The sequence below is a fragment of the Oncorhynchus clarkii genome, chromosome 19 (assembly GCF_045791955.1).
Source record: "Oncorhynchus clarkii lewisi isolate Uvic-CL-2024 chromosome 19, UVic_Ocla_1.0, whole genome shotgun sequence".
Classification (NCBI taxonomy): Eukaryota; Metazoa; Chordata; class Actinopteri; order Salmoniformes; family Salmonidae; genus Oncorhynchus; species Oncorhynchus clarkii.
Genome location: NC_092165.1, coordinates 48,925,724 through 48,953,410, shown reverse-complemented (window position 1 = coordinate 48,953,410; position 27,687 = coordinate 48,925,724). Strand labels below are relative to the sequence as shown.

Below are 27,687 nucleotides of genomic sequence, written 5' to 3'. Positions count from 1 at the left end.
CTGTTTGTTACATGCAATATGCTTTGTGTTGTGGACAAAACCGGACAATATGCTTTGTGTTGTGGACAAAACCGGACAATATGCTTTGTGAACTTCAGCATCTCTGGTTTTGTGATGAAACACAGGTGTGGTTGAATTTATTCTGCCACTGTGTCTTCTTATTGTCTCTGCCTTGGGCCTATATATCACAGTGGCAAAGGCATATGGACTGACAGGTTATAGAGCAAACAACGCAATTATCACAACACATATTTTTCCTGGCTTCCCCACTGATTTTACCCACGCACCACTAATGGTGGGACTTCTGAGGATGTCTATGGAGTGGTTGATCCCATGTTGTCATGGCGATAATGGCTTTGGGAAGAGGAGGCCTTTCATCTGGCCCGCCACTGGAAACCTCAAGTCCACCTCCAGTTTCATTCCCTCCATCTCTCTGACTTTGAGAGTAGCTTCCACCGGAAGGAGGATAAGGATCAGGACCTCCTCTGAGAAGATACCAATAATAGACAGAAGGAGTAAAGAATGGAGAGAGAGATAGAGATGGATGATCGGAGAAGGAGAGAGAGAGAAATTCAGAGACAGACAGAAAAAGAGACCACCTGGTTCAGACAGGCCTCAGAGAAAAGACAGGAGTGGATATCATGCAGACTGCATTGTGTCAAGACGAGCTTATTTCAACACAACTCTGTCATGGTTCAGACACAATCCAGACACAATGTTTGGGATAGCTTTGTAAAAGCCTAAATAAATCATTGCATCAGACATCCTACTTCAAAATAAATGTACTTTTTAAGAGAACACTGGTTGAAAAGATCATAACAACATTCAAGAGCACCGATGGGAAAATGATGATCTATGGACAATGTTACTAATGTTTGATGATCAATGGAGGAGAAGTCATTCAGTAAACAACAGCTGCCTCCTGTTTGGTTAAAGGAGCTTTCTGATGCTTGTTGGTCTGTTTACAACACTCATGGTACGTCATGAAAAGAGAACATCTGTGCACCAGACAAATGCAGAGAGAACAATTGACGAACTATGATGAGGATGTGATGAAATCTATAATTACATCAGGTTTCAAAAGGGATTGTTAGCTCCGACAAAGGAACATCTCTAGAACTTATACTATTACAGGTTATAACTAGGGTCTGGAGTTTTTCCTGGTCAGATCACATGATGAGGAACAACTATTGGCCCTCCAGATGAGGTAACCAAAGACATTGGTGGTTCCCAAACCATAACAATTCTAGAGACGAATTAACTAGAGAGAAATAAAAACACAGCCATTCTCTAACCAGTAATATAGTTATATTTAACCCCACAGTGCCACAACACAGACACTCACAGACAGACAGACAGATCTCCCGTAGTTACACAGGGGATAGGGTTTCCACTACAACAGGTATTCATCAAACATGACTCTCGTGTTCTTAATTCACGTCTAAAAGCCTAATTACAACTGACTAGGAATGGCTACATAGTACAGTACAGGATGGATGGCATTGGGCAAAGACTGGATCATGCCTTAAGACATGCAACTCTATCATCAATCTTCTTTACACGAGGCAGTATTGTACATGTTTACCCATAATGCCACTGTTTGGGAACATATCTACAGAGAGTAGCAGCACCCACCAGGGAAATAACAGAAACAAACATGGCGGTTGTATTTCAAATGTGGCCTATTTTTTATTATTGTTGAGAGGCATACATTACAGTGCAAACAATTCTTTGGCAACCTTACAATACAATTGTCAGATAGGTATCCACTTTGACCACTCACTTTGGGACAGTGTAGGTAAAGCATGTTCAGTCTTGCAGAGCAGTGCATTCTGGTGACAGTGGGGGGTTTGGGGAACAAAGGGGAGACCAGTAACGTGAGGGTTAGAATGAAAATGTAAAAAACGACGAAAGGTACTCATTACAACATGGCTGAAGATGACATGACCACCAGCGATGCAGAGGAAGTGAGGTCACAGTGCAATGGGAGCCAAACCTGGGGTTGCATGCATATACAGACGCAGACACACACACACACACACAGAAGCAGGAGTAAAAGCCAAGGTACTACAGAGGAAAGTAGAGGGAGGAGAAAGGAAGGGTCTACAATACATCATGCAACATGTATTCCATGTGGTATGATACCAATGTGCCAACATTGCTATTGAGCTCCACCACAACTACATGATTGCCTTGACATTCTTGGAGAAACCCCAAACCCCAACAGCATACTGTACATACTTGTATCTGATTAATGGGCCTGTGAGTGTGTGTGTGTGTGTGTGTGTGTGTGTGTGTGTGTGTGTCCGTCAATGGGAAACACTCTGTTGGCTGATTTGTAACAGTAGGGAGCCTCCAGAAAATAAAGCAGCACCATATATTTGATTGACACCATCTCCCATTCCACCCTCCCCTCCCATCTGGCTTGCATTAAGAGAGGAATGGGGTTCAGAGAGGTAGACGTCTGCGCTTCACACACCCGGCCAAATGATGTCACCTCACCTCCATATCCATCGTCTCCTAGGAACCTAAGAGATGAGAGCCAGGCAAGGTTTCTCACCTGCATTAAAACTACAGAGACCTGGTGATCGGTCACACACACACAACTCTCCAGCACACAGAGGAGAATAGTTACATCATATGGGCTGAGTGCTTGGGAAGGAGGAAAGGAATGCATGTGAGTGAGTGTCCTTCAGTAAACTGGAGCTGAGAAGCTGTGGGTTTGGTTATGAGAGCACAAGATAGTTAGGGAGGTATGGCTGCAGTCCTTTAATGTCTATGTGTGAGTATGGGCTAATGCTGGAGAGAGGGGTAGACGGGACACTAGGGGTAGGACAGAGTACTGCTGTGGTAGGTTAGCAGTAGGCACTGAAAGAGGGGGCGAACACTGAAAACGTTTGGACAAAAATGACTACATCTCTACAGTGGTAACAAATGGCCTTTCACTGCTTTAACAACATGGAGTGTGAAAAAGCATTACACCTTGAGAGAAAAAATGTATTATGCTTTCTTGTAAAGAGCGGTTGAGCCAAATAGGAACATCTCCCCTTCCAACCCAACCCCAAGCCCCAACTCCAACCAACACCCCTCAAGTTTGTAAAAGTTTGACATTGCCTTGAGGAGAGGAGATAACATATCTTAATACCAGATGTTATTTAGTTCACCAACAGTTTCCATTGAAGACAGATGTGATAACAAGGTAAAAATCAGTAGACATCTTTGAATTGTAAAAGGTTTTTGTAGGGCTTCACATTATCTTCATATGTTAGCAGGTGATACAAAAGGGAAAATACATATTCATAATATGATATAAAGCAGCACAAACATTTTGAAAAGCAGAAGTAATTTAGTACATAAAATGTCTCAAATGTGATTTTTTTAAAGAACAAAAGGCACATAATGAGTGTATATTTGTTGCTTTGCATATTGTAAAAAATAATAATAATAATACTTTGAAGGGTTGTATTTAGTGACTAAATTGTTAAGACAAAGGGGAAAATTAGCACCAGTTTTTCGGCATCTCTAACCTGAGAAAGTGTTTTGAGACAACATGGCCGACCCATGGTCGATCTAATGGCTGCAGTGCCATTTCCACCTCTTTTCACAACAAATTTGTTTCAGCCACTTTGTGGGGCCTTCAAATGCAGTGGTGAGGTAACACTTCAGATCAGAGACCTCAATCCTCAGCCCTGTATGGGAGGCCCCTGAGTGAGGAAGGGGGGTTTTCCATCTGTCCATCCATCCAAATATTAATCCATCCATTCATCCTTCCAGAAGGAAGCAGATCCATAGTGACTGCTCTCCTGTTGCCAGTGGATTTGAAACCAAGCCTCAGGCAGTTTGTTGGCCATGGGGACATGACAATCAAAATAACAAAATAATACAAATTATGATTTTTCTAAAAACAATTTAAAAAACGAGGCAATTGGGTGAAGGTGGCTGTTAGGTAAGCGCACCGTCAGGGTCTCTCCTTCTGTGTGTGTATGTGTGTGTGTCAGACACTAGGGCACGGGGCCCCTGAGGGTTATACGTGATGAGGGCTACCCAGTGCCTGGCTCCCTGTCTGGGTCTGGCTGTTACTGGCTGCTCCCTCTCCTTGGTTGAGACATATGGGGCAGCACAATCCTTTCAGCTTCACAGGCTCCTGGCACTCCACCGGCGGAGGACACGACTCCATGAAGCACGTCACCTGGGCATCCTGGAGGGAGGGAGGGAGTGGGGAGGAAAGAGAGGGAGGGAAAGAAAGACAGAAAGAGAGAGGGGGGGTCGTCAGGTTTGGCATGAGAAACCTTGCTCTCTGCCAGCAGTTGGAAAAGTGAGACTGGAGATTCATGAAGATAAAGAGGTGAAAAGAATCGGTCAAGCTGAAAAGTGACACACTGTACATGGGTCTGCGTTGCCAGGGGGTTGGCACTGCGTTGCCAGGAGGTTGGTACTGCGTTGCCAGGAGGTTGGTACTGCGTTGCCAGGAGGTTGGTACTGTGTTGCCAGGAGGTTGGTACTGCATTGCCAGGAGGTTGGTACTGCGGTGCCAGCAGGTTGGTAATGCGGTGCCATGGGGTTGGTACTGCTGTGCAGGAGGTTAGTACTGCAGTGCCAGGAAATTAATACTGTGGTGACAGGATGTTAGCACTACGGTGCCAGGAGGTTGGCACAATGGTGCCAGCAGGTTGGTAATGCGGTGCCAGGGAGTTAGTACTGTCAAATAGTACAAGGGTGTAATGCTGGCCATGGCGCCAGAACAGGGAAGAATGGGACAGGACAGATGGGTCCTGGCACTGGCATGGTGCTGAGTGGAGTAGTGATGGCATGCCAATGGCTCTGTCAATCTGATCATCTAGCCTGCCTCCAGGCAGTGTGGAAAGGTGTGGAAAGAGCCCGCTAATGGCAAACAGGTCTGATAAGCTGGGTGTGAATGTGAGAAGTGAATATACTGTGCACTTTGCACTGTGTGCGTGTTGAGGAGACGGTGGTGAATAGACTGTGGTTGTGCAAGTCTGTGTGTGGTCTGTACATGTGTGTGTGATCTGTATGGACATGTACATCAAGTTAGTAGAGGCACAAGCGTCATGTAGTCATTGCGTGCTAGGAATATGGGACCAAATCCTTAACTTTTGACTACTTTAATACACATACAGTTGAAGTCGGAAGTTTACATACACCTTAGCCAAATACATTTAAAGTCAGTTTTTCACAATTCCTGACATTTAATCCTAGTAAAAACTTTATTTTAAGAATGTGAAATGTCAGAATAATAGTAGAGAGAATGATTTATTTCAGCTTTTATTCTTTCATCACAATCCCAGTGGGTCAGAAGTTTACATACACTCAATTAGTATTTGGTAGCATTGCCTTTAAGTTGTTTAACTTGGGTCAAACGTTTCAGGTAGCCTTCCACAAGCTTTCCACAATAAGTTGGGTGAATTTTGGCCCATTCCTCCTGACAGAGCTGGTGTAACTGAGTCAGGTTTGTAGGCCTCCTTGCTTGCACACGCTTTTTCAGTTCAGCCCACACATTTTCTATAGGGTTGAGGTCAGGGCTTTGTGATGGCCACTCCAATACCTTGACTTTGTTGTCCTTAAGCCATTTTACAACTTTGGAAGTATGCTTGGGGTCATTGTCCATTTGGAAGACCCATTTGCGACCAAGCTTAACTGATGTCTTGAGATGTTGCTTCAATATATCCACATAATTTTCCTACCTAATGATGCCATCTATTTTGTGAAGTGCATCAGTCCCTCCTGCAGCAAAGCACCCCCACAACATGATGCTGCCACCCCAATGCTTCACGGTTGGGTTGGTGTTCTTCGGCTTTCAAGCCCCCCCTTTTTTCCTCCAAACATAACCATAACCAGGTCATTATGGCCAAACAGTTCAATTTTTTTTTCATCAGGTCAGAGGACATTTCTCCAAAAAGTACGATCTTTGTCCCCATGTGCAGTTGCAAACCGTAGTCTGGCTTTTTTATGGTGGTTTTGAGCAGTGGCTTCTTCCTTGCTGAGTGGCCTTTCAGGTTATGTCGATATAGGACTCGTTATACTGTGGATACACATACTGTTGTACCTATTTCCTCCAGCATCTTCACAAGGTCCTTTGCTGTTGTTCTGGGATTGATTTGCACTTTTCGCACCAAAGTACGTTCCTCTCTGGGAGACAGAACGCGTCTCCTTCCTGAGTGGTATGGCTGCTGCGTGGTCCCATCGTGTTTATACTTGTGTACTATTGTTTGTACAGATGAACTCGGTACCTTCAGGATTTGGAAATTGCTCCCAAGGATGAACCAGACTTGTGTAGGTCTACAATTTTGTTTCTGAGGACTTGGCTGATTTCTTATGATTTTCCCATGAGTCAAGCAAAGAGGCACTGAGTTTGAAGGTAGGCCTTGAAATACATCCACAGGTACACCTCCAATTAACTCAAATTATATCAATTAGCCTATCAGAAGCTTCTAAAGCCATGACATCCTTTTCTGGAATTTTTCCAAGCTGTTTAAAGGCACAGTCAACTTAGTGTTTGTAAACTTCTGACCCACTGGAATTGTGAAATAATCTGTCTGTAAACAATTGTTGGAAAAATGACTTGTGTCATGCACAAAGAAGATGTCTTAACCAACTTGCCAAAACTATAGTTTGTTAACAAGAAATTTGTGGAGTGGTTGAAAAACATGTTTTAATGACTCCAACCCAAGTGTATGTAAACTTCCGACTTCAACTGTACATGTATAAGTGAATTTGTCCAAATACTTATCACACTTTCAAATGGGGGGACTAGCTAGATACATGAAGTGATTTCATTTCTAAATGGTTAAACAGATACTGTATTAAAAAACCCTTTCTGTACTTTCGCTACATATGAAACATTTTGGATCTCAATTCTAAAATGCTAGAGTATAGAGCCTAATTAAAAGTTACAGCCTCACTATCCAAATAAATACGTAGGGGAGTGTATGCATGTGTGTGGAGCGGGGGGGGGGGGGGGTACATACTCTGCACTCGCATGTGGAGCAGGGATCCTTCTTCCACCTTTCTCCGTCCGATCGCTCACGACCCTCCGCATCAGTGCAGTCTGTCTTACTCAGACGAGCTTCAAGTCTTTTAATCTGCAGACAGACAGGAGGGGTTAATGGAGGCTAAGTAAAGGAGGTAGCACCCCCCCCTGCTAACTAAAGCCCAGAGCAACACACAAAACTAAAGCCCAGAGCAACCCCCCCAGCACGTACACACACACACCCACAGCCAAACATCTTTCCTGTAATGCGAGTCACGCGAACAAGCTAGACCCGGGGCAGTTTTATTAAACCATCCACTTACAATAAATACCCCCCCTTCAAAGACCCAGGCAGCACACAGAGGGGCCAAGGGCAGGGAACAGGGCCCAGTCTATTTAAATCATCTGTACCACTTACAACTTAAAGTGGAACTGACAGTGTTTTAGCAACATGAAATCTTATAAAAATCTGTTCATATAAACCCCCAGGAAAAAATATGACGCCATTTTCTGATGCTTAGATATGGTCATTTTCACATTTTCATACTTTCATAGAATATTTGGGAATGACATACAGTAACGCATTTGTGAAAATTCTATAGCGATATGTATATAGTGGGAAAGCGGCAGTGTGTGCGTTTGGACAATGAATAGACACTGCAGTAAATAAAACATATCGTCTCGATCAAACCTACAGCGTTGTTGTGCAAAATGCTACGCAGCATCATCTGGATATGACCAACAATTCACCTTCTGCTATCATTTCTGTCAAACCGCCTACACATACGATTTGACGCATACGTTTGACACACCCAACGTATGCACCACACAACAACTGCCTCTGTAACGCCATGCTGCAAGGCAAATGCAGAGTTCCATTGGAAATGAATGTACTTCTGGTGTACCAAAGCGCAACGACGCTCTCGGTGTGATCAAGGCATAATAAAAATGTGTATGTTTGTGTACAACTCTACACAGACCGGTGCACCTTAGCCAATAAGAGCTGATATGCAAATCAGTCATTTGCCACACGGGTCGGCCGTCATTCACGTTGAACTGGACTGTGTGTTTACAGACAGTAGCAACAGCGTGACTTTAGACCAGGGGTGTCAAACTCAAATACCCAGTGGGCCAAAATGTAAAACCTGAACAAAGTCACGGGCCAACATTGAACAAATTAACCTTTTAATATGGACCCAAACAAGTTTTGCTTTAACATTGAATATGGAACAAGCATCGCTTATTACCATACAATATATAATTTAATAGTGGAGACATGCAAAATCGAATTTCAAATGAAAAAACACATCAATGGCATTCATTTATTAAATAAATAAACTTTAAATAAAAATTGTATGCCTCTTTTCTATTTGCAGCCTTCTGATTTAAATACCAAAATAAACTTTTTCCACTGGCTAATAATTTTACAAATAAAATGATAATAAATCAATCAACCATTCAAGCCCATGCCTTGTAGCAAGAAAAAGTGCATAAAGAAAACGTTAATTATTGCACACTGGTCTAATCTGATGTGCCCAAGCCAGATACTTGGCATCTCTTCTTGGATACTAGTTCATCAATGTCTGGGCTCAAGCTCTGAGCTGAAGAAATCCTCAGTATCGAGCGAAGATGTTCATCAGTCAGACGTCTCCTGTGAGTTGTTTTGGTCATCTTCATCGAGGAGAAAAGTTGCTCGCATAGATAAGTGCTGCCGAACATGGAGAGCATCTGAGCAGCTTGGGTGCGGAGCTGAGGCATTGTGTCAGGGATGAACCGTGGAAACTGTGCGGCGCCCACAGCATCATACTTTGACTTCAGCGTGTCGTTGCACTGGAGTTCAATCAGCTCCATTTGGATGTTGGTTGGTGTATTTTCCACATCAACTGCGAAGGGATTACTAAGCAGTTCAAACTTGCATTTCTGGGCATCGAAGTCGGCAAATCGCCGGCTAAACTCAGCGGCGAGAACACTGAGTTTTTCAGCAAACTGTGCGCATGGGAACACGGCGGTAGAGATCTGCACTTTTATGGATTGGCAGCAGGGAAAATGGCAAGGGTTTCCTTGCAGCATCTGATTCTCCCACAGGCACGGTTTAGTTTGAAGGCCCTCACTGCAGCGTACATGTCTGTGATGATGCGCCCCCGCCCCTGAAGCTGCAGGTTCAGCGCATCGAGATGGCTCGAGATGTCACAGAGAAAGGCCAGCTCACACAGGAACTTTTGCTCCCGGAGCTCTGCTGTATCCTTCCCTTTGGTTTCCAGGAATTGACATATTTCCTCACGCAGCTCGAAACATCTGTTCAGTACTTTTCCTCTGCTTAGCCATCTCACCTCTGTGTGATACACGTCTGCGTATTCCGAACCACACTCCTCCAGAAAAGATTTAAACTGGCGGTGATTTAGACCTTTGGCTCTTATAAAGTTAACTACCTGTGTTACTGTGGTCATAACATGTTCCATCTTTAGGGCTTTGGCACACAGTGCTTCCTGATGTATGATGCAGTGGTAAACAGTTAGCTCACCTGCACAGTTCTCTTCCCGCATCTTCTCCCAAACCATGCCCACCAGTCCACTCTTTTTACCGCACATCGCTGGCGCACCATCTGTCGTTAATCCAACGAGTTTATCCCACGGCAGCTTTATTTCAGTTACACATTTGGAAACCTCCTCAAAGATTTCCTTTCCTGTGGTTGTGCCATGCATTGATTTGAATCCTAATAGCTCCTCCGTAACACACAGATTTGAGTCCACTCCACGGATGAAGACTGACAGCTGAGCAGTATCAGATGCGTCGCAGCTCTCATCCACAGCGAGGGAGAACGCAACAAAATCTTTTCCCTTTTCCATCAGCTGGTCATACAGATTGGTGGCAAGATCACATGTGCGATCAGCTACTGTGTTCCTGCTCAGGCTCACGTTTGAAAATGCTTGTTTTTTCTCTGGGCATACGAGGTCACAAACCTTCATCATGCACTTTTTCATGAACTCTCCCTCATTAAAGGGCATGGCTGATTTTGCGATCTCTGCTGCCACTATATAACTAGCCTTTACAGCAGCCTCGCTTTGTGATGTGGCTTTTTTAAACATATTCTGTTGTGAAACCAAACTTCTTTTCATCTCCTCTACTTTCTGGCTCCTTTGAGTCATGTCCAGGTCCTTGTATTTGTCATGGTGTTTCGTTTCATAGTGTTCTCTAATGTTGTACTCCTTACTTACAGCCACGTTGACTCCACAAACAAGACAAACAGGTTTGTCTTTTACATATGTAAACAGATATTCTGCCTCCCACTTGTCCAGAAAGCTCCTGTTTTCTGCCTTTCTTTTCGCCATTTTTGGGAAGGGTTAGCTCGCTGACAGTTGTAGCGTCTATGTTGCTATGACTACTGTCACAGAGGAGAGAGCGTTTCTGGGTCCTGTCCTGATTGGCGCGTGAAAACAGCAGAGCATTATGGGATTCGTAGTATTAGTGGTGAATGCGCTGTATAATACCGGCGGGCCAGCTCTAGTAGTAATTTGGTATTGTCTCGCGGGCCAAATATAATTACCCCGCGGGCCAAATTTGGCCCACGGGCCAGAGTTTGACACCCATGCTTTAGACCAATAGAACACATTCGCCAAAAGTCACAAAATACTCCTGAATGGATTTCTGCGAATACGTAAATACCAAGTGAGTCCACTTACATTTAGGAACTTTACAGTCCTATTGATCCAACAACCATGAACAGGTGTCTTTCCCTCCTTAAGATCAACAACTAATGTTGGCCAGAGAAAGATGAGCTAAAATCTAACGAGGGAACAGTAGACAAACACTCTCAAACTTTTTCAGCTTGTAGTTGACCATCAGAATTGCGCTGATAAACGATGGGGAATAGTAGCCCACTCGCCCTTCTGCAGCTCGCCTGAATGAGAACTGCCTGCCCATTGAATTGATGCCAAATACATTTGATTGACAACTAAGAAATATGCATGCTAACTGTGGGTCAAGTTCAGCATAGCTAGCTAGCTAGCAAAGCGATCCACATTCCTTGCTTGATAACCAAATGACACCTGAATCTATAGCTGTAGCCACACAAAAAAAAAACACGATATGAGGGTAAAAAGTTGGCCACTCGTCCAATGACATGGCATCCTCCCAGCAGCTAAGTTAACTAAGGTTTGGGTCTGTGTTTTTGGCTAAATAAATAGCTACATGAATAGATACGCTAGTCTATTAGCCATGACAGACTTGTGATCATTGGCCTTGCTAGTTTGATTGTATTGACATTCCCAGCCTTGGTTACATTCGTCCGTTTTTGTCCAAAATAAAGAGTAATTGAAACTGAAACAGTGCATCCTGAGTGGGTAGAGGAAGCAAACAATGTACCGGGCCAGCTGAAATTTATAACCTGAAAGCAGGAACTACCAAGAAATGTATTGGTGAATTATTTTAATCATGCATCGAACTGCATCCCTCTATTCGGCCAACAATGGAATTTGGAGTAAAAAATGAAGCATTTTTTAAATCTCTTCTAAAGTTTTTTTGTTGTTGCATGAACTGAGACGTATATATTTTTGACTGATATTTTGATTGTCTGTTTGTTTCATATCTGCAAAGTAGTTAAAACGCTGTCAGTTTCACTTTAATCAAAGCCATGTTAGCCTGTTAGCCTACAGCACAGTTAGCTCTCCTTTATCCCACCCCAGTGTGCTACATGCTAAAATCCTATACCATCAGGCAGCATATCCTGTTCAATCTGGGCACATACAATACTGGCTAATAGTGTCTGGATTCTACAATGTTCTGCATAGGTTCTAAGTGTAAGAGCCTGAGCTGCATATGACTGGACTTGCAGTGTAGAGGAAGGATGTAATGAAGCACTCAAATCACTATGCAACAAGACTGGTGTTGCTATTTCAATGTGTTATGAGCACACGGAATGACACTGGGGTAACACTTCTTAATGAACAAACCCAGCAGATCTACCTTTATGTGGTATACAACTGTTCTCACCTGCTTCCGTAAACCTGTGATAGTCTTCTGCATGTCCACCACAAAGTCTTGGAAGTCATTCAGCGAGGGTTCAATGCTTTGTTGCCAGGTGAGAGAGACATTCACAAGATTTTCAGGAGTGCCTTCACCTGGGCTGAAATAAGAAAACACATCCCAAAATACAACCTTATGTTTTATAGCATAACTTTGTGAGTTATAATACTTTTAGTCACCACAGTCGTTAGCTATGACACAGAATGGTTATCACATTCAAGGAACTTAATGTAGCCGGAGGTACCTGCTGTTCCTCTGTATGCTGTTGGCGGCAGGCTTCTCCTCTGCAGAGCTCTGGTCCACTGACCTGCGCCCTCTGAAGTGGTAGGACAGGGCATTGAACTGACCCTTGGTTCTGCAGTCTGGGGGTACAACAAACAAACAACTTAAACAATGGGGCAAATCAGGAAACTCAGATTACATAAAGGTGAATGAATTAAAGCTCCGGGCCCATGCCCTGTGCAGTCTTATCTGTGACGTGACCAGTGATGCTGGCGAGTACTGCTGGAGCTCTGCTGACAGTCTCTCACTCACACCTTAGTACAGTGTGGTGGTAGGTGGGGATCTGCCCTGAACACACACCACTTCATCTTCAGGTCCCCTTTCAACACACTTCAAAGAGCTTATCTTAGAGCAGGGCTACCAAGACGCCAGCCTCCCACACACCCACACACATATAGACGGTTTCCCTGGCAACGTCATGAAAATGATGAACATGCATTGCAAGGGTAGAAGGCCCTGTGTTGTGATTCTGAATGGTCAGATAGCTAGCCACAATGACCAGAGGCTGCCATGTGGGGAATCGTAGGTGGTTTGTTTCAGCTCGTTCTATCTTGTTTTTGATACCTTGTCTTGTTTTGAGGTGTTTTGATTTATACCACATCTATGATAAATTGGCAAAAATGTACCAGCTAGCTAACAACTAGAGCAATGTATTTGAGAGACAACAAGTGCTTATTGTGAAAATGCATTTATGTTTTCAATATATTTGGAGACAAAATATTATTTACATGTTGTCAATAATCCTTTTCTAAGCCAACACCATCTACTTTTCCCCCAAGATGCTCACACCCTCCTTATAATAGAGGAGCAATAAACCCCCTGACAGAAACCAGTTACACAGAGAGACCCTGTAATTGAGGCCCTGTAATTAAGTGGGCTGTAACGTACACTGTGGGAGATTCTCAGGTTTGGGTGATGATAAACAAAAGCTATAAAACACATAAAACATGAAAAAAAACAGCTATAAAATACTTATTTATCAAAAACAAAACTCTCCCTCACTCACATGCATGAAGAGAAAGACACACACGCGCACACACACTGTCTACAGTTTGTCTTGTCACACACACACACACACATACACACACACACACACACACACACACACACACACACACACACACAGAAACCAGAGCATAACTCTTTCTTCTTCTCCTCTGATCCTCTCCACGTCTGACCCTCTTCTACTCTGACCCTTTCCAAGTCTGACCCTCTCCACATCTGACCCTCTCCACCTGTGACCCTCCATATGTCTGACCCTCTCCAAGTCTGAATCTCTCCACCTCTGCCCCCCCTACTCTGACCCTCTCCACCTCTGACCACTTCTACTCTAACCCTCTTCTCTTCTGACCCTCTCCACATCTGACCCTTTCCACCTCTGACCCTCTTCCCTACTGACCCTCTTCTCCTGTGACCCTCTCCAAGTCTGAATCTCTCCACCTCTGCCCCCCTACTCTGACCCTCTCCACCTCTGACCCTCTTCTACTCTGACCCTCTCCACGTCTGCCCCTCTTATCCTCTGACCCTCTTCTACTCTTCTCTTCTGACCCTCTTCTCCTCTGACCCTTTCAACATCTGACCCTCTTCTCCTCTGACCCTCTCCATGTCTGACCCTCTTCTCCTCTGACCCTCTCCACGTCGACCCTCTTCTCCTCTGACCCTCTCCACGTCTGACCCTCTTCACCTCTGACCCTCTCCACGTCTGACCCCCTCCACGTCTGACCCTCTCCATGTCTGACCCTCTTCTCCTCTGACCCTCTCCACATCTGACGCTCTCCACCTCTGACCCTCTTCTACTCTGACCCTCTCCACGTCTGCCCCTCTTATCCTCTGACCCTCTTCTACTCTTCTCTTCTGACCCTCTTCTCCTCTGACCCTTTCAACATCTGACCCTCTTCTCCTCTGACCCTCTCCATGTCTGACCCTCTTCACCTCTGACCCTCTTCACCTCTGACCCTCTCCACGTCTGACCCCCTCCACATCTGCCCCTCTTCTCCTCTGACCCTCTTCTTCCCTTCTCTTCTGACCCTCTGTCCCTTTCAACATCTGACCCTCTTCTCCTCTGACCCTATCCACGTCTGACCCTCTTCTCCTCTGACCCTCTCCATGTCCGACCCTCTTCTCCTCTGACCCTCTCCACGTCTGACCCTCTTCTTCTCTGACCCTCTCCACGTCTGACCCTCTTCACGTCTGACCCTCTTCTCCTCTGACCCTCTTCTCCTCTTCTCCTCTCCACGTCTGACCCTCTTCTCCTCTAACCCTCTCCACGTCTGACCCTCTTCTCCTCTGACCCTCTCCACGTCTGACCCCTCCATGTCTGACCCTCTTCTCCTCTGACCCTCTCCACGTCTGATCCTCTTCTCCTCTTCTCCTCTCCATGTCTGACCCTCTTCTCCTCTGACCCTCTCCACATCTGAACCTCTCCACCTCTGACCCTCTTCTCCACTGACCCTCTTCTCCTGTGACCCTCTCCAAGTCTGAATCTCTCCACCTCTGCCCCCCCTACTCTGACCCTCTCCACCTCTGACCCTCTTCTAATCTGACTCTCTCCACGTCTGCCCCTCTTCTCCTCTTCTCCTCTGACCCTTTCAACATCTGACCCTCTTCTCCTCTGACCCTCTCCACGTCTGACCCTCTCCATGTCCGACCCTCTTCTCCTCTGACTCTCTCCACGTCTGCCCCTCTTCTCCTCTTCTCCTCTTCTCCTCTGACCCTTTCAACATCTGACCCTCTTCTCCTCTGACCCTCTCCACGTCTGACCCTCTCCACGTCCGACCCTCTTGTCCTCTGACCCTCTCCACGTCTGACCCTCTTCTCCTCTGACCCTCTCCACGTCTGACCCCCTCCACGTCTGACCCTCTCCACATCTGACCCTCTTCTCCTCTGACCCTCTCCACCTCTGACCCCCTCCACGTCTGACCCTCTTCTCCTCTGACCCTCTCCACGTCTGATCCTCTTCTCCTCTGACCCTCTTCTCCTCTGACTCTCTCCCCATCTGACCCTCTCCACTGACAGGATATTCACTTTTTATTAGCTTTTCCCATGTTCATTTGTGAAGGCTGAGTGAACTCAGGGTCAGAGCCAAGAGAAAAAAGGAAAACAATCATCTAAGGATAAGAGACCACAGTCGTAAATGTAATCCCAAAATCATTATGTTCTCAAGGGACATTATCTGAGATCATAGCAAGAACTAGTGAAACTAGTTGGCCGTTGTCCAAGGCTGATTTTGAATAAAACATACTTGACTTATATTTCACTATATTTAATTTTACTTGATGAATAACCAAATTACCAATATTAATGTCACAAGCATGAGGCAACAGTTGAGGGTGGAGGGAGAGTGGGGTGAAAGTAGGGTGAGTACACCCCCAGACCTCTCCACTTCACCCCCGTATCCACCTGAATACAAACTCTTATAACTCAAAAGTCCCTGAATGCTACACAGTGTAAATCATGACATCATCTAAAACATTCAAAGGATCCAATGGAACAGTGCATTGTGACTAGTGTGTCTCACAGTAGGGAGTAAATAGCTTAATATGTGTAATAGCTGCTCACAGAAGCCCTGAATAAGTGGCTCAGAGTCATCCACTCAGGGGTTTGTTGGAGGGAAAATTCAGCTGCTCTCCAAAAACCGAAACCTCTCCTGCACCCCCAGATACCAATTCCAACTTTCCAACAATTTCCAATAGCATATCTACTAGCCTATGCTTTGGCTGAAGAGAAGTGTCCCAGGTAATTCAATAAATTGGTGAATTGGTTGCGCTGCTCGCACATGTGATGACATGCTAACCAAATAATATATTTTAGTAGATGGGGCGAGACAAACCCCCACTGAAAGCACTCATACTCATACCTACTGTCATCCCAGTCATGTACTGCTGGGTTAGTCAATGGAACCCTGGGATGGAATGTACAACATCAGGGCTAACTCTCAATATAATATGTAACCCTTACAATCACATGGTAATGTCTTAAAAAGCCTGGTTATGAACCAGGAGTCTGGGGTCAGAGGGTAGTACCAGGAGGCTGGGGTCAGAGGCTAGTACCAGGAGGCTGGGGTCAGAGGGTAGTACCAGGAAGCTGGGGTCAGAGGGTAGTACCAGGAGTCTGGGGTCAGAGGGTAGTACCAGGAGGCTGGGGTCAGACGGTAGTACTAGGAGTCTGGGGTCAGAAGGTAGTAGGGAACAGTAGAGCAGGTAGCTGATTACATATATCTCTCAAGACAAACACACTACCAAAATCTGAAAAATAAACCATGGCATTTATTGTAATGTTGATCAAAGGTACATTCTTGACCCACTAATCAATTCCAATCATACCCACACCCTAACCTATACAGCCACAACTGGGGATCCAATCTAGCTAGTCAATGGCCCTTTTCACTGTGATGAGACAAAGCCTGAAGACATTTGTTTTATTTCATCTCTGTCCTATCTTATCTGGGTTTGTTGTTTTCACATGCAGGCAAATGACAGCAGTCATACAGATAGCACTGTCAGACAAATGCACAAAGCTTTTGTAAATGCAGTCTCAAACACTGTGGGGCACTGACCAATTATTACCCAAAGCCTAGTCAGGTGTCTCGTTATCAAATGTAGAGCCTCTCTTGTCCTGTTTCTTCCCACATCACATTCCACAGAAATAAGCGTCCAAATATTAACCCTGCGTAACCGTGTATAACCCTGTGTACCAACAGTATCAACAGTCTGGGTATCTTAAAAAAAATATTTGAACCTACAATTATTCCATTCTGATGAAGAAGAAGAGGAAGTTGACTGAAAGAGTATTGGACCATAGATACACTCCACAACATGTAAACAGCATCAACACAACCAATCCCAGAGACTCTCCATTCCCACAGATCACTACTTTTCACAACTTGCAGACTTGTTTACGTGTTGCTGTGCGTTTTGTTGCCAACCTTACTTTGCTACCTGACAACTTTACGGTTTCTACTTTTTAATTATCGTTTATATTTTTAGTTTTTCCCTCACTCAACTTTTTTCCATTCAACTTTTTCACTCCGGACGCTTTATCTGGACATGGTTCGTCAGGACCTCCAACAGCCGAAGCTAAGTAGTAACATTAACATGATGCTTTATCTGGACATGGTTCGTCAGGACCTCCAACAGCCGAAGCTAAGTAGTAACATTAACATGATGCTTTATCTGGACGTGATTCGTCAGGACCTCCACCAGCCGAAGCTAAGTAGTAACATTAACACGATGCCTTCTAATTGGAGTCGCTGTACTCATCATATACAGGAGAACGATCACCTTACCGCGAGGATAGCTCTGCTGCAAACTCCCAGCTTCAGACGCAATAGTTAGGCAAGGGCAATTTCAGTATGGGAAAGGATGAAACAGCGTCTGTGCCACCAGTAAGTACAGATAGTAACGTTAGTATAAATCCCCTCGCACGGTCCCCGCAGCCGGACAACTTTCTCATGGCTTCTGGTGGGAAATGCTGTAGGAATGCTCAACTGGTGTCGCTCATTCAGCCGACAGAAACTTTCAACCGGTTTTCCCCATTAAGCAGCGAGTCGGAGTCTGAGGCCGAGCCTCCTCTTGTCTCTACTCCTCCCGTTACGGGGTCTGAGACGCCGAAGCGTCCCACCATTAGCTCTGACAAATTGAAAACTATAGTCATTGGCGACTCCATTATCCGCAGTATTAGACTTAAAACGAATCATCCAGCGATCATACACTGTTTACCAGGGGGCAGGGCTACCGATGTTAAGGCTAATCTGAAGATGGTGCTGACTAAAGCTAAAACTGGCGAGTGTAGAGAGTATAGAGATATTGTTATCCACGTCGGCACCAACGATGTTAGGATGAAACAGTCAGAGATCACCAAGCGCAACATAGCTTCAGCGTGTAAATCAGCTAGAAAGATGTGTCGGCATCGAGTAATTGTCTCTGGCCCCCTCCCAGTTAGGGGGAGTGATGAGCTCTACAGCAGTCTCACAACTCAATCGCTGGTTGAAAAATGTTTTCCGTGCCTCCCAAAAGATAGAATTTGTAGATAATTGGCCCTCTTTCTGGGACTCACCCACAAACAGGACCAAGCCTGGCCTGCTGAGGAGTGACGGACTCCAACTTAGCTGGAGGGGTGCTCTCATCTTATCTACCAACATAGACAGGGCTCTAACTCCTCTAGCTCCACAATGAAATAGGGTGCAGGCCAGGCAGCAGGCTGTCAGCCAGACTGCCAGCTTAGTGGAGTCTGCCACTAGCACAGTCAGTGTAGTCAGCTCAGCTATCCCCATTGAGACCGTGTCTGTGCCTCGACTTAGGTTGGGCAGAACTAAACATGGCGGTGTTCGCCTTAGCAATCTCACTAGGATGTAGACCTCCTCCATTCCTGCCATTATTGAAAGAGATCGTGATACCTCACATCTCAAAATAGGGCTACTTAATGTTAGATCCCTTACTTCAAAGGCAGTTATAGTCAATGAACTAATCACTGATCATAATCTTGATGTGTTGGCCTGCCTGAAACATGGCTTAAGCCTGATGAATTTACTGTGTTAAATAAGGCCTCACCTCCTGGTTACACTAGTGACCATATCCCCCGTGCATCCTGCAAAGGCGGAGGTGTTCCTAACATTTACGATAGCAAATTTCTATTTACAAAAAAAAAAAAGTTTTCGTCTTTTGAGCTTCTAGTCATGAAATCTACTACTGAAAAAGCTGCTTCCTGTGCTTGGCCCTCCTATGTTGAACATAATAAATGGCTCTCTATCCACCGGATGCTTACCAAACTCACTAAAAGTGGCAGCAATAAAGCCTCTCTTGAAAAAGCCAAACCTTGACCCAGAAAATATAAAAAAACTATCGGCCTATATCGAATCTTGGCCATGTTCTGTTATAATCTCCACCCGGCCACCCAACCAACGTGTGCACCACCCTCCACCCGGCCATAACCTGGTTCCTCTCTAGGTTTCTTCCTAGGTTCTGGCCTTTCTAGGGAGTTTTTCCTAGCCACCGTGCTTCTACACCTGCATTGCTTGCTGTTTGGGGTTTTAGGCTGGGTTTCTGTACAGCACTTTGAGATATCAGCTGATGTACGAAGGGCTTTATAAATAAATTTGATTTGATTTCACCAAAGACATATAGAAAGACAATACACTATGTCTGTGATAAAAAGTAGTGCACTATTTAAGGAATAAGGAGTAATTTAAGACAGAATTAATGTGTGTTTTATATTCTATGTTACCTACCTTCACAGCAGTCCTGCCACATGCGCAGGTCAATGTTGGGGATGTCGTCACAGCTGCCATATCCGTGGGGCAGCTGTGCCACGCTGAACACGTCTTGCTGGATACGAGTGATGTTGTCACCGTTGTCACACAGCACCCTCGTCAGAGATGCCTGCTTCAGCTGGGTCAGCTGGGCCGGGTTGAATACACCTGGGTTCTCATACCAGAACCTGGAAGCACAACCCAGGAGGAGAGGATGGAGGGTTACATGTAAACCCACACCATATAGACAAAACCTACACACTCGCTCTCTCTCTCTCTCTCTCTCTCTCTCTCTCTCTCTCTCTCTCTCTCTCTTTCTCTCTCTCTCTCCCTCTCATCCTTCTAAAAAATGTGTTGATGATGAGCATAATTCATTTGACAAGAATTGGTAGCTGAGGGGATGTGAGCTCACCGGTCCCCATCTCTAAGGCGTTTGAACTGGGCAGCCAGCAGACACATGAGGGTGGGTCCCAGCCGGCTCCCAGGAACCAGGTCCTCAGCCATCAGAGCAGGGAACAGGTCGATGTTCAGGGGAGTGCCGTATAGCCTGGAGAGATAGGAATAGACAGACAGACAGTCACAGCACTGTAACTCAACCCCAATGGAGCCACAGTTCAAGTGTGTCTGCAAATGATTGATAGCTAAAACCTGGTTTGCACCTCTGCAGCTTCTCCCTGACTTGGGGGTTCTGGATCTCGTTCCTCAGGTCGTCAAAGCTCTGTGCCGAGGTCAGGTTACAGAAGGTCCGGTAGTCGTTGTAGGGCGGTATCCCATGATCCCTTCCTCTCTGGATGTTCATGGCGGCCAGGTCCAGCGCCACGGAGTGGGCCATGGAGAACAGCCTCTCTGTCAGCTCCGTGTTCAACAGCTGGGTCGACACGCGCATCTTCCCCGCCACGCCGAACAGGCCCCGCAGCAGGGGGTCGATGCCCCCCTCATTGACGATGCGGAAGGGGGAGAAGAAGGCACGGTGCAGGGAGATGTGGCCCTGGGGGATGGGCTGGAAGTGCTCGTCCAGCCGGTACAGGATGGGGTTGATGAGGGTGTGTCCGAAGCGGAAGGCAGCCGTGGCGAAGGCGTTGAGGATGCCGGCGTTGATGTTGGGGTTGTAGCCGTGGTAGTCGCCAATCAGCTTCCTCCCTGCGTCACCCATGACCTGAGGGAGGGGGTGACCATCATCATCATCATCACCAATAATAATAATTTACAGAGACAGCACCTTTAATCAATCTGAAGACCTTTCACAGGAACATTGGTTAGATCTATATAGTAGAGTAGTCCTTACCTTGGTTAGAGTATGAGAGAGTACTAGATCTATATAGTAGAGTAGTCCTTACCTTGGTTAGAGTATGAGAGAGTACTAGATCTATATAGTAGATTAGTCCTTACCTTGGGCAGCCAGTGGTTGTAGGTGATGTGCTGCATCTGTGCGCCAACTATCTTCCTTGCCTCGTGGTAGATGGTGTCTCCGTCCCAGTGTGGGTTGAGTCTGAGCAGCTCTGTAGCTATGCGGTTGTGTTCCCTGAACCACACGGTGTGCATGGCTGTCAGACCCAGCTGCTCGTTGGCCCTGTGGTCTCCAGCCAGGAAGCAGGGAATGGGGCTCTCGTTCTCATCCCTCATACACTCTGTAGGGGGCCCCGTGGCGAAGGGTAGCAGGGGCTTCCCAGAGCGCTGGACGATGCCCTGCCTTAGCAGTCCCCTCTGACTGGCCAGGTCGCGGACCTCCTCTGACTCGTGGCGTGAGCTGCCGTACACGTTGGACGCGTCGATGTACGATGTCAGCTGGTTGATCTGTTCCCGTGGAAACACACTGTTCATGAGGAGTGATGTCATGCCGCTGCCGCACACGGGACTGGAACGCACAAAGAACATGCAGCGTGCCCCGCTGCGCGCCTGCCGAGGGTCCCCCGGGGGGAACTGGATGGGGAAGCAGGGAGGGTCATTGGTGCAGACGTTGGTACACAGCTGGCCGTCTGAGAAACGTGATTGGCTGAGGGCGGCAACTGTGGAATCTAGATCATGGTCCAGGAACTGTCCCCACTGCATGAGCATGTGGGTGTAGTGGTCATCTGGGGTGATGGTCTCCGTGCCGATCATGGTGGTGGAAACGAGGCGGGGCAGAGGCAGGGCGTGGCCGTTGTGATGGCGGCTGCTGGCACCATGCGGCAGGTTGAAGCCGTTGTCGTAAACTGACTTGAGAAGGCGCTGGAAGGCGGTGAGAGAGGCGCCCCACATGGGGTGCTGCAGGTTGTTGCAGGTGCCGTCGTGGCTGCGGTACTTCTGGTGGAAACAGATGTCAGAACAGTTGTTGAAGCGGCGGTGGGCCGTGCAGCCTGACAGGTTGGCGATCACATCCAGGAAGTGAGGGGACACCAGGTCATTGTAGCGGAATGCTGGGGACGAAGGGAGGGACAGGAGGTGTACTTTATGGTGTACTGTATAAGGCCACATACAGAGGAAACAAGCACAGGGCTGTGTACTACACCACTATATCAATATAGTTCCACCTAACAGAGGAGCATGTAGGCTGTTAATGTTTGCCCTGGGAATGTAAACCTGCATCTTGAGGGCAAAGAGTGTTCCTCTGACATGCGCTAACTCCCTGGGAAACTAGACAGCTCCTGTGTTACAGCTCAGTGTGTGTGTTTGTGTGATGTGTGAGGTGCTTTGTGTAACTCAACTCAATGGGGAAAAGTGAGACTTCTCGTCAGAATTCAGCTGGCTGATGAAACATCACCAACCCTCCCATCTCCCCCCGAATCCCACCCTTCCACCTCCACCCTCTGGTCATTCACAGAATTGATCCAGCCATACACAACCTTCGGGGTAGCAGTGTGGGGGTGGAGAGGGTGTCCCAGGTCACATAGACATAAACCAAACAGGCTACATTATTTTTGCTGACGTGCAAAAGTTAAGGCCCGGTGTAACAATGAACACTTGACTGTTGTCATAACCAGTGAAAACACTGAGCCTTTTCTCTCTCTCCCTCTCTCCCTCTCTCCCTCTCTCCCTCTCCCTTTCTCCCTCCCTCCCTCCCTCATAAATCCTAAATATGGGGGACCAGTCCCCTTGTTTCGGTCAGTGGACACATTGCTCTTTCCAATTCTGGGATGGCTTTCACCCGTGACAACAGACCATATTAGGCATGACGTATCGGTAGTAAAACCCTTTATGAGCATCCAGTCAAATGGGTCAGAATGAGAGGAACATGTCATACAGATGTCATAAACATCTATCTACAGCCATGTTTACAAAATCCAACTGAAGTAACCCATTGAATGTTTGTGGATTGGGGCATTGGCATGTCCTCCTCACTTCTATACGTTCACATTACATAGAAAGTCTGCTAACTCATAACTCAATCAAAGCCTTATATGTCCTCTTTATTCCACAGTATTGGCTTTCTGCTGTCTCACCTGTGCCGTTGGTGTCGACCATGAGGCCCTGGTTGACATGGTTCTGGATGAGGAGCAGGGTTTGTTCGAAGATCTCCCCCGCCCTGGCCTGCCCCACTGTGTAGGGGTCCCTGGGGTAACGAAATAGGGCCAGCAACTCTCCAGGGGTACGAGGGTTACTACAGAGAGAGAGATGGAGGGGAAGGGAGGGGGTAGAGAGAGAGACCGAAGAGGGGTGCTTAGAGAGAGAAATGTGATCATGTTTAGATTTCTAATGTTTTCTTGGCAGTTACAACAACTCTAATGTGTCTACCAGTATTGAATGATGAAACATCCCCCCCTGACCCAAATGACATGAGCAGGCAGTAAAACTTCAACATGCACATTCTCCTAACCAACTTCACTTCCTTATATGGGCATCACATCCTTTGACGCCATTCCAACAACTACTGTTATTTATGAATTACTTTGAAAGTGTCATTTATAAACCATGACACACACAGACACACACACACAAACACAAACACACACACACACGCACGCATACAGTATGTACTATTACAAAGAAATACAGTATGTACTATTACAAAGAAATACAGTATGTAGTATTACAAGAAATACAGTATGCATTATTACAAAGAAATACAGTATGTAGAATTACAAGAAATACAGTATGTAGAATTACAAGAAATACAGTATGCATTATTACAAAGAAATACAGTATGTAGAATTACAAAGTAATACAGTATGCATTATTACAAATAAATAAAGAAATATGTAGTATTACAAAGAAATACAGTATGTAGTATTACAAGAAATACAGTATGTAGTATTACAAAGAAATACAGTATGCATTATTACAAAGAAATATGTAGTATTACAAAGAAATACATTATGTAGTATTACAAATAAATAAAAAAAAATGTAGTAATACAAAGAAATTCAGTATGTAGTATTACAAAGAAATACAGAATGTAGTATTACAAATAAATAAATAAATAAGTAGTATTACAAAGAATATATAGTATTTAGAGGATCCAAATTAGTGATGATGACACATCGGATGGAGCATTGCAATCCAAGTCCTCAGGCTGTGAGAAGAGCTTTAGTGGATGCGCCAGTTAAAGAGCACAAACACACAAGCCTGTGAAGCCACTGAGCTCTGGGGGCCCAGAGGCAGGTTCACTATCTGGGCATGTCATTAGAACAAATCCCTTGCTGGCTGGCTGGCTGGCTGGCTGGCTGTGTGTGTGTGTGTGTGTGTGTGTGTGTGTGTGTGTGTGTGTGTGTGTGTGTGTGTGTGTGTGTGTGTGTGTCAGCATATAGAAACATGCTCCTGTTAACCACATCATCAGTTCAAAGAGCTTACACACAAAACATGACTCAAGATAAGAGTTCAGAAATGATAATGCAACAAAGCTTAGATTCATAAGCCTGATTCCAACCGGCTGACTAAAAGGGCATTTGACTTACCCATCAAACAGATGCCTCCTGGTGGATTCGATGGCACTGTCCACGTTGCGGATGGCCTCTTCAATAGACGACGTCACAAAGGTGTCCCCTTGCCTACTTACTGGAGGCACTGCAAACAGATAGGCACTGCTTTCAAAGCCAGTCGTAAAATAAACTAACACTGATAATAAAACAATAGAATAATTTGCCATAAACTGAAATCAGATGTTTCAACTGCGTATGTCATCTGTTGTGCCGTTTTCAAGACAGCATGAGGTAGCATTATAACCTAGCTCAGGGGTAGGCAACTAGATTCATGACTACATTGAGACACGATCATGTCTATTTTTGTATTCATGAAAATACTTGGGAACAGATTTCTTAAATTAAACTAATTTTTTGATGAATTCCTGGTGATGGTACAATTTATTTTGTTGGAGGGAACAGAACGCAGATTGGAGGGAACAGAACACATTTCTGGCAGACTGCGTAGTGAAGTTCTACAGTGTGCCATGTAAAAAATGGAGTGTCTGATGTGTAGGCTGCAGACCCGTCCAACAACAACCCAACATGGTCACAGTTCGCTGTCGGCACGCTAGCTAGCATTGGCTACGAGACAGTGTGCAGGCAGGCCAAGGAAAATAAGCAACACTGGGGCTAGAGCTGAGGAGTAGGCCCAAATTATGATGTTACAATAGCTGTGTTACAGCGGTCACAAAGCCTTGGTCCAGTGAGGAGTGGGGTGTGTGCAGGCTTTGGTTCTATCCCAGCAAAAACACATTTGATTCAGGTGTGTTAGAGCAGGGCTGGAACAAAATCTTGCAATGTCTGTAGTTCTCCACAATTAGGGTTAGCCTAGATTAGCATACTCTAGCTGTGTCTTACCTAGGACGGTGAGCACCATGCTAGCGGACTGGTAGCCAATAGGGTTGCGGGCGACACACTCGTAGCGTCCACCGTCGGCTAGACCCACGTCCTTAACCTCCAGGAAGCCCTCAGGGGCGATGTGGAACTTCCCACTTTCCGTCACCTGGACACCGTCCTGCAGAGTTGCCGGGGGAGACAAGGGTTGAAAGGTCAAGAAGTGTGGACTAGTGTGGGGTAATGAGTGGGGCACTGCCTTGAGTTACACAGTCAAAGCCATAGGGTCTGACAGGCCTGCTTAAACCCTACATCCCAACCCGAGCACTCCATTCTGCCATCTCTGGTCTCTTGGAACTCCAACCCCTATGGGAGGGAAGCTCCCACTCAGCCCAGTCCAAGCTGTCCTGGCACCACAATGGAGGAACCAGCTACCCCCTGAAGCTAGGACAGCAGAATCCCTGCCCATCTTCTGAAAACATCTGAAACCCTACTTCTTCAAATAGTATCTTAAATAATCCCACAGCACATATTCATCTATATACACTATATATACAAAAATATGTGGACACCCCTTCAAATGAGTGGATTTGGTTATTTCAGTCACACCCACAGCCACACACACAGCCATGCAATCTACATAGACAAACATTGGCAGTAGAATGGCCGTACTGAAGAGCTCAGTGACTTTCAATGTGGCACCGTTATAGGATGCCACCTTTCCAACAAGTCAGTTCGTAAAATTTCTGCCCTGCTAAAGCTGCCCCTGTTAACTGTAAGTGCTGTTATTGTGAAGTGGAAATGTCTAGTGGCAACAACGGCTCAGCAGCGAAGTGGTAGGCCACACAAGCTCACAGAAAGGGGCCGCCGCGTGCTGAAACGCGTAGCGCGTAAAAGTTGTCTGATCTCGGTTACAACACTCACTAGTTCCAAACTGACTCTGGAAGCAAAGTCAGCACAAGAACTGTTCGTTGGGAGCTTCATGAAATGGGTTTCCATGGCCGAGCAGCCGCACACAAGCCTAAGATCACCATGCGCAATGCCAATTGTCAGCTGGAGTGGTGAAAGCTCACCGCCATTGGACTCTGGAGCAGTGGAAACACGTTCCCTGGAGTGATGAATCTCGCTTCACTATCTGGCAGTCCGATGGACTAATCTAGGTTTGGAGGATGCCAGGAGAACGCTACATGCCCCAATGCATAGTGCCAACTGTAAAGTTTGGTGGAGGAGGTATAATGGTCTGGGGCTGTTTCTCATGGTTTGGGCTAGGCACCTTAGTTCCAGTGAAGGGAAGTCTTAAAGCTACAGACACTAATGACATTCTAGACGACTCTTTTTTCCAACTTTGTGGCAGCAGTTTGGGGAAGACCCTTTCCTGTTTCAGCTTGACAATAACCCTGACCTCAACCCCACTGAACAGATTTTGGATGAATTGGAATGCAGACTGCAAGCCATACCTAATTGCCCAGCATCAGTGCCCAACATCACAAATGTTCTTGTGGCTGAATGGAAGCAAGACCCCGCAGCAATGTTCCAGCATCTAGTGGAAAGCCTTCCCAGAAGAGCGGAAGCTGTTATAGCAGCAAAGGGGGGACCAACTCCATATTAATGCCCATGATTTTGGAATAAGATGTTAGACAAGCAGGTGTCCACATACTTTTGGTAATATAGTATATATAATACCTTTCGTGAACTAACACTAGCACTTTTTTATTTATTTATTTCACCTTTATTTAACCAGGTAGGTAAGTTGAGAACAAGTTCTCATTTACAATTGCGACCTGGCAAGATGCTGATAGCTACTTTACTGAGGACAAATGTACTTACTATGACTGTGATATGTGGTTGTCCCACCTAGCTATTTTAAGATTAATTCACTAACTGTAAGCTAAATTACCAAAATGTAAAAAATGCCTGACCAGGTTGGGTTATATGGAGACTATAAAATCAGCTTGGGTTACATGATATACGAGGCTGTACAAAACAACTTGTTTCATATATATAGGCCTACTAACAGCCATCACCTGATCTGAACAGGCCTTGACTTTCTTTCCCCATCCCTCCTTTCCCCATCCCTCCTTTCTCCATCCCTCCTTTCCCCATCCCTCCTTTCCCCATCTCTCCTTTCCCCATCTCTCCTTTCCCCAACCCTCCTTTCCCCATCCCTCCTTTCCCAATCCCTCCTTTCTCCATCCCTCCTTTCCCCATCCCTCCTTTCCCGATCCCTCCTTTCCCCAACCCTCCTTTCCCCAACCCTCCTTTCCCCATCCCTCCTTTCCCCAACCCTCCTTTCCCCATCCCTCCTTTCCCGATCCCTCCTTTCCCCAACCCTCCTTTCCCCATCCCTCCTTTCTCCATCCCTCCTTTCCCCAACCCTCCTTACCCCAACCCTCCTTTCTCCATCCCTCCTTTCCCCAACCCTCCTTTCCCCATCCCTC

The 27,687-nt window shown here is 45.9% G+C and overlaps 1 protein-coding gene across 1 annotated transcript in view; it reads right to left on the bottom strand.

The window, feature by feature from the left end:
* Positions 1 to 1,664: 1,664 nt before the first annotated feature.
* Positions 1,665 to 27,687, bottom strand: part of LOC139375345 (peroxidasin-like) — a 91,004-nt gene continuing 64,981 nt past the window's right edge. Inside the window, exons 13-23 of the mRNA XM_071117042.1 lie at positions 25,274 to 25,430; positions 24,410 to 24,518; positions 22,958 to 23,115; positions 20,928 to 21,934; positions 20,198 to 20,694; positions 19,951 to 20,085; positions 19,518 to 19,726; positions 12,255 to 12,372; positions 11,978 to 12,110; positions 6,987 to 7,100; positions 1,665 to 4,198 (exon numbers count right to left, since the gene is read on the bottom strand). Of these exons, the coding sequence (XP_070973143.1) occupies positions 4,025 to 4,198; positions 6,987 to 7,100; positions 11,978 to 12,110; positions 12,255 to 12,372; positions 19,518 to 19,726; positions 19,951 to 20,085; positions 20,198 to 20,694; positions 20,928 to 21,934; positions 22,958 to 23,115; positions 24,410 to 24,518; positions 25,274 to 25,430 (2,811 nt within the window). The 3' untranslated portion in view covers positions 1,665 to 4,024. The remainder of the gene's footprint in view (positions 4,199 to 6,986; positions 7,101 to 11,977; positions 12,111 to 12,254; positions 12,373 to 19,517; positions 19,727 to 19,950; positions 20,086 to 20,197; positions 20,695 to 20,927; positions 21,935 to 22,957; positions 23,116 to 24,409; positions 24,519 to 25,273; positions 25,431 to 27,687) is intronic.